Here is a 6794-nt window from a genome sequence, read left to right as displayed (position 1 = left end):
TTTAATAATACTTTTACATAGAGTATATATAATTTATCATTTTGGTTTGTTAATTAATAAAGGGTAGCGTTATTTTCAAAGTGCATTTTGTTAATAACAGAGCAACTAATTTTTTAAATATTAAACTGATTATATTACCCTTCTAGTTAAATATTATATTTAACTCATAAAATCCCTAACTCTTAAACTCAATGCTTTCTATTTCTCTCTCAAATCAATAAAACTGATTAATCCATGATAAAATCAATTAATCTCACTAAGAAACTGTGAGCGGTTAAAAGCTCAAATTTTTCACAGATCTGCCATTAAAAGCCAATCATGTATTTTCTTCCTACCTTGTGTTTGATAAAGAAGTAGAAAAAGGTAAAATGAATAGTTAGAAAATTTGTATTGAAGGATTTTCCATAATTGAGGGAATATCTTGCAACGAAACCAAAATGTTATTCATGAATTTTATCCCATTTTTGTTGAATTTTTTATATTTTAACACTTTTTTAGATTCTTTACACAATATTTACTAAAAAAAAATGATATCGCCCACCTCCTGGTTGTCATCGCTCGATCACTTCCTTTTCCACTAAGTGATTGCTTAGGGACCTTAGCGTAGGATCATTTATTTATATCCCTTTTGGTGATTCTTACTTCTCGTAAAAAATAAGAGGTGGTTTTACCTTTTTGTAATTAGAAATGAGACTCGGTTCATAGTGTATGGTAGACCCTTTTATATTAATGAATGTAAATCATGGAATTTGTTTTGGTTGGTGAACCATTCTGCAGCAGAAGAAAGGAAAGAAGAGTTACTGAAATGCCGCAAAATTGGCGTCAAGATGGTTCTTCAATTTATGGCAACGAATAATTTTTTATACTTCTTGTTTCAATGATAAATTTCTAAGTTAGAAAGGATCATATAGTCATTTTAATATTAAAAAAAATTCGTTGCTATGGTATTAACAAAATGTAATCTGAAAATAAAGCTACCCTTAATAAAATCTCAAATATATACTATTTATTTTGATGGTATTTGATTCAAATTACAAACCGAATTACTCCAATTTCATCAAATTGAGCTTAAGTGAGAATACAAAAACTCTCGCCAGTATGTTGAGTCATACACATACACTTCCAATTTAGAGGGGGAAAAAAAAAAAAGGAAAGGAAGAGGCAAAATATTTAAATACTAAATTTTACTTTTTAAAATAAATTACAAATTAAATCTTTATTTATTTTTAGAAAATATTTTTCTAATAACTCATTTTTTATCGCAATATTGAAAATTAATTAAAAAGATAAAAAATTTAATTATAAGACTATAAAATATTTTTAACATTTATATATTAACATTTTATTTCTATTAAATATTAGAAAAAAAAAAGATAAAATTTAGTAGTAGCTAATTATTGGTGGTGGTAATCGCCAATGGCCCACGACTGATGGTGATTAAAAATGATGAATGTGGGTAATTAACAGATCAATATATATATATATATATATATATATATGATTTTAATAATTTTGTTAGTGTATTTTAAAAAGGTAGTGTCCTTTAAAATGACATAATTTTTCCTTTGAGAATTAGAAAAATACTAGCTTTTATTGATTGGTTCTTCTGAACAAATATCTAAAATGTTATTAAACTAAATTATTTTCTAAAAACAAATAATGTTAAATAAACTAAAATTTTAAAAATATAACTTTTTTTTTTAAATAAATGGAGGTTAATCCGAGTAAAAAAGGCTCCAATCCCTTAAACCAGGTCGACTGTTCAACTCTTCTGAATTGAAAAAATCCTTGATCGAAACGAACACGATTAAACTTAGTCCAAACGCCGAAAAAAACTTATAGCATAAATAAATGAATAAATAAAAAATTAACAATTTCTAAAGTCCAAAAATCTCTGAGCGTTATACTCATAATCTATGATTAGTAGGTTAGTATGCAATTGAATTTGGAATCCAGGTTGTAATTTTCCAAATCAAAATTAAGATTTAATTTGTTTCCTTTAAATTGTGTTATGTATTTAGTTAACAAAACAAGGCAAATGAATCTGAAAAAATCTGTCAGGATAGTCTTTACAAGCCCTGCCAAATCAGTGATTTGTAATTAAATTCCCAATGAGAGTGAAGGTCAAACCAATGCTCTTTAATTTCATTTACACCCTCTCCTTATTTAAATTTTTTATACTCATTGCATTTGCATTACACCTTTCTTTCCCATTCAAATGTTTTTAAGGGTCTCTTCTTATTTATTACACAAAAAAAATAAACATTGAGAGGCAATATATATATTTTAAACATTGAGATTTAATATATATATTTTTAAAAGTATAATTAAAAATTTATGGTAGAAAAACTAAAATTTAAAAAGTTTAGGACTACAAATTTTGATGTATCTATAGAATAATTGGTTAAATAAAAAATACTTGTATTTGCCAACTTATTAATGTCAATATAAATATATATTTTTTTCGTTTTATGATCAAATTATGAATCAATTTTTTTAAAGTAATTATGTGTCAATTTTTGTATAGGGTAAGTAGACATTCATAAGGCAAATCCTTTAAGACCAAATTAGAGCACTCCTTTCCTTCTATGCAAACTATAATAACATTGCAATTTATATCTTTTTTTTTTCCTGTCATTACTAATTTATTTCAATGAAAGACTTATCTACACACGAATTTCTAAAACTTAGTCACACGGTAGATTCATTTCTATAGTTGAAAGACTACTATTGCCTTCAAGATTTTCAAATTTTAATTTTTCATCCCTAAATTTTATTTATTTTTTAAAATTGTACAACCCCTCCCTAAAAATTTAATTCTATTTTTATTTTTATTTAATCCCTATACAGAATCTAATAATATATATATATATATATATAAATATATATATATATATATATATAAGCCTCTCACCATTTCAATAAACCATAAACTCCCTCTTCTTACCCCAGCCAAATTAACACTTCAAAAACAAAACTCTCTCCTTACATAGAGAGAAAGAGAGAGAAAGAGAGATAGCCATGGCCATGATATTAACAACTCTATTAGTCATATTCTTTTCTGTATTCTTTAAGGTTGCATATGACACCATCTCATGTTATTTCCTAACACCAAGACGCATCAAGAAAATTATGGAGAAGCAAGGAGTGCGTGGCCCTGAACCTCGCCCTCTTACCGGAAACATCTTAGACGTGACCTCTTTTGTCTCCCAATCGACTTCTATGGACTGTGATTCTATTCATCACGACATAGTTGATCGCCTCTTGCCACATTATGTTGCCTGGTCTAAACAATATGGTACGCAAATTTTTCTTTATTGTTCCTTCATCAGAATTCAAACATGGGATCTCTCTCTCTATTTCTCTGCAAGATCTGATGGATTTTGAGCTTGCAAAATCGCAGTTCTGGAGGCAACTTCAGTTTTTTGTGTATCTATTAATACGATTTCACAATTCTAAAAACGACTCATCGCAGTACCTTCTGTTTATGTCCAGTATTTCGTTAGGGTCTAATAAAATTTGAACTTATAACCTTACAATTTTTGAAAACGACTTGAGAGAAATGAAACCATTTTTTACACAATACTGAATGTGAAATGAATCGTTTTTGTTATCTTGTAGGGAAAAGATTCATATACTGGAATGGGATAGAACCGCGCATGTGCTTAACAGAGACAGAGTTGATTAAAGAACTTTTAACAAAGTATAGTATTAAAGCTGGAAAATCATGGCTGCAACAACAAGGTTCAAAACATTTCATTGGTCTTGGCTTGTTAATGGCAAACGGTGATAACTGGTACCATCAACGACATATCGCTGCGCCGGCATTCATGGGAGACAGACTAAAGGTATTTTATTATTATAAATATTAATTATATTTTCCTGTGCTACCTGCAAATTGCGTGTTCCAAATTCAGGAGTCCCGAGAATTTTATAATATATATTCTTTAAATGGTTGGGTTTTAATTTTTTTTTTTTTTTTTTATACTGAAAGAGCTACGCTGTGCATATGGTGGAGTGCACTAAGAACATGCTTCAATCACTAGAAAATGCAGTGAAATCAGGAGAAACAGAATTCGAGATCGGTGAATATATGACAAGACTTACTGCTGATATAATTTCAAGAACTGAATTTGATTGTAGTTATGAAAAAGGCAAGCAAATATTCCATCTTTTGACTGTTCTTCAACGTCTCTGTGCTCAAGCAAGCAGGCACTTGTGCTTTCCAGGAAGCAGGTGAGATAAATTTTTTGTATTTGATAAAAAAATAAAGGGTTTCAATATTTTAATTAATTAGTTACTTAATTTTGAAAAGATTGTATGATTAAGCTTTTTTCTTAATGCTGATTCTTTATGTTTTGTTTCAGGTTTTTTCCAAGTAAATATAACAGAGAAATAAAATCTTTGAAAATGGAGGTGGATAGATTACTAATGGAGATTATACAAAGCAGAAAAGACTGTGTAGAGATTGGAAGGAGTAGTTCTTATGGGAATGATTTACTGGGTATGCTTTTAAATGAAATGGAAAAGAAGAGAGGATCAAATGGGTTTAGTTTGAATTTACAGTTAATAATGGACGAATGCAAGACCTTCTTCTTTGCTGGACATGAAACTACTGCTCTTCTCCTTACTTGGACTGTTATGCTTCTTGCTAGCAATCCTTCTTGGCAAGAAAAAGTTAGAGATGAGGTTCATCAAGTTTGTAATGGCCAAACTCCATCCACTGATCATCTTCCTAAGCTCACTTTGGTAAGCAAGAATTTTATATTTTTTTAGTTTTCTTTTGTTTCTTTTCTTTTCTCTTCTCAGTGCCTTTTTAGTTCATAGTCTGTAGTTAACAATTAGCTGCTAGCAATTAGGGCTTCAGCACTGGATGAACAGGATTCAAAGAAAAATTGGGGGGGGTCAGAAAAATTTTCAAAATGGAGGGACAAAATTTAAAAGAAAAATTATAATTTACAACTATTTATCGTGCTAATAAATTAATTCATTAGGAGGCTCAACAAGTAAAAAGAACATTATGTACTATACAATAGAGATATTTTTTCCTTTTACTCATCAAGTTGAAAAACTTCGAGAATTCTCGGATCTGAAACTCAATATCATATTTAGAATTAAAAAATTTCATATAGAATTTATTTAATTGGTTTTAATATTGATATGAAGAATTCTAAGATTAATATTGTTTAAAATTATATAAAATCTAAAGATAGATATAACTCAGCATAAAAAAAGTTTATTTTTCGAAACCTATACCTACTAGAACCGATAACATGGTCAGCAATGACTCTCTTTGAAAAAAAAAAAAAAGCACTCAAAGCATATGTGTACTTATAAATTGGTTTCTCCCTACCTTTCTTTATTTCCCTCCTTTTTTTTTATAAATCATTTTCTCAACCCATGCCTTTATTAATTTATATAAAATTAAAAGGAAAAAAAAAAGAAGCTGGCTGCTACGGTTAATTTAACTATGATAATGATAGTTGCTTAGAAGAATGTTATGGTAGGGTCTCCAAGTACAAAAAGAAAAATTGTCAAGAACCACACAAGAGGCTATGGATTTATGGCCCTCCACTTACGAATTTGTCCTTTCTTATTTTTGCTTAATATAATTTTAAAGCCAAAAAAAGATTAATTAAGAACCCAATCATTAATTATTCACCAGCCTAGCATACTTTAGCACTCCTCAAAGTTGGCATGAAAATGGTCAAGAAATCTATCTATATGTAGTGGCCAAGAAAAGTTTTGCAATATGTAACTACCTTAATACTAAATTCTAAATATTAAAGAGTCATTTTCGGGCTATCGAGACCTAAATTCTAAAATAGTCCTATACTAATATATTTTATAATTTTATGTCAATGATAACTGAACATCTAATCTGTAGACTGTGTTTAACAATAGTTTTGTAAGTAACTTTTATAATATTCAGCAGCAAAGTATTAGAACTAGCTTTTAGAGATTAAGGTAGAGTTTTATAAAACGTTAATAATGTAATGTTTAGCTTTTAACATTTTGTGAAAAACTATTTAAACAACTAGTTACTAAAACAATTAACTACTATCAAAACAACTAATTTTTCTAAAAAGACCTGTAGTGCAAAAATTCAATTAGATGTAGAAATCCTAACTGTTATTTTTCAGCATAGACTTGATAATGATCTTCTCTTTGGAAGCTTCTAATTGTACTAATTTTGCAGCTAAACATGGTGATAAATGAGTCACTAAGGCTCTATCCACCAGCAACAGTTTTACCAAGAATGGCATTTGAAGATATAAAGTTGGGAGATCTTCTGATACCAAAAGGGCTATCAATATGGATTCCTGTGCTTGCAATTCACCACAGTGAAGAGCTATGGGGGAAAGACGCAAATGAATTCAATCCTGACAGGTTTGCTTCGAAGACATTTGCCCCAGGAAGACATTTCATCCCTTTTGCTGCTGGTCCCAGAAATTGCATTGGCCAAACTTTTGCTATGATGGAAGCTAAAATTATATTAGCTATGTTGATTTCAAGGTTTAGCTTCACTATTTCAGACACTTATCGCCATGCTCCTGTTGTTGTTCTTACTATAAAACCCAAGTATGGTGTTCAAGTGTGCTTGAAGCCCTTAAATCCATGAAAAGATATATATTTTTGTTTAAATTTTAGTTGTACGAGAGGGATATATATGAGGTTGATTAATTAATTAATTAATCAATGTTTTTTTGATAAATTATGATTATCTCTTTTTGTTATGAGTAAAATACAACTTGGGTTCTTGAATTATATTCTAATTAATACTTTCATTCTTC

The 6794-nt window shown here is 29.1% G+C and overlaps 1 protein-coding gene across 1 annotated transcript; it reads left to right on the top strand.

The window, feature by feature from the left end:
- The first annotated feature begins 2926 nt into the window (after positions 1 to 2926).
- On the top strand, positions 2927 to 6765 carry LOC105638726 (cytokinin hydroxylase). The gene is made up of 5 exons (XM_012222581.4): positions 2927 to 3298; positions 3622 to 3848; positions 3995 to 4236; positions 4368 to 4749; positions 6200 to 6765. The coding sequence occupies exons 1-5, from the start codon at positions 3022 to 3024 to the stop codon at positions 6620 to 6622; spliced, it is 1551 nt and encodes a 516-aa protein (XP_012077971.1). The 5' UTR covers positions 2927 to 3021; the 3' UTR covers positions 6623 to 6765.
- Positions 6766 to 6794: the final 29 nt, after the last annotated feature.

This window comes from Jatropha curcas, chromosome 4, assembly GCF_041381405.1.
Source record: "Jatropha curcas cultivar XTBG-Jc1 chromosome 4, XTBG_Jcur_1.0, whole genome shotgun sequence".
NCBI lineage: Eukaryota > Viridiplantae > Streptophyta > Magnoliopsida > Malpighiales > Euphorbiaceae > Jatropha > Jatropha curcas.
This window is presented reverse-complemented; position numbering and strand designations above follow the sequence as displayed.

Bases quoted from the DNA above. Each gene is read 5' to 3' on its own strand.
- LOC105638726 (XM_012222581.4), top strand. From the start codon at position 3,022: ATGGCCATGATATTAACAACTCTATTAGTCATATTCTTTTCTGTATTC. The intron at 3,849-3,994 runs GTATTTTATTAT...TTATACTGAAAG, and splicing joins TCATGGGAGACAGACTAAAG to AGCTACGCTGTGCATATGGT. The intron at 4,750-6,199 runs GTAAGCAAGAAT...CTAATTTTGCAG, and splicing joins ATCTTCCTAAGCTCACTTTG to CTAAACATGGTGATAAATGA.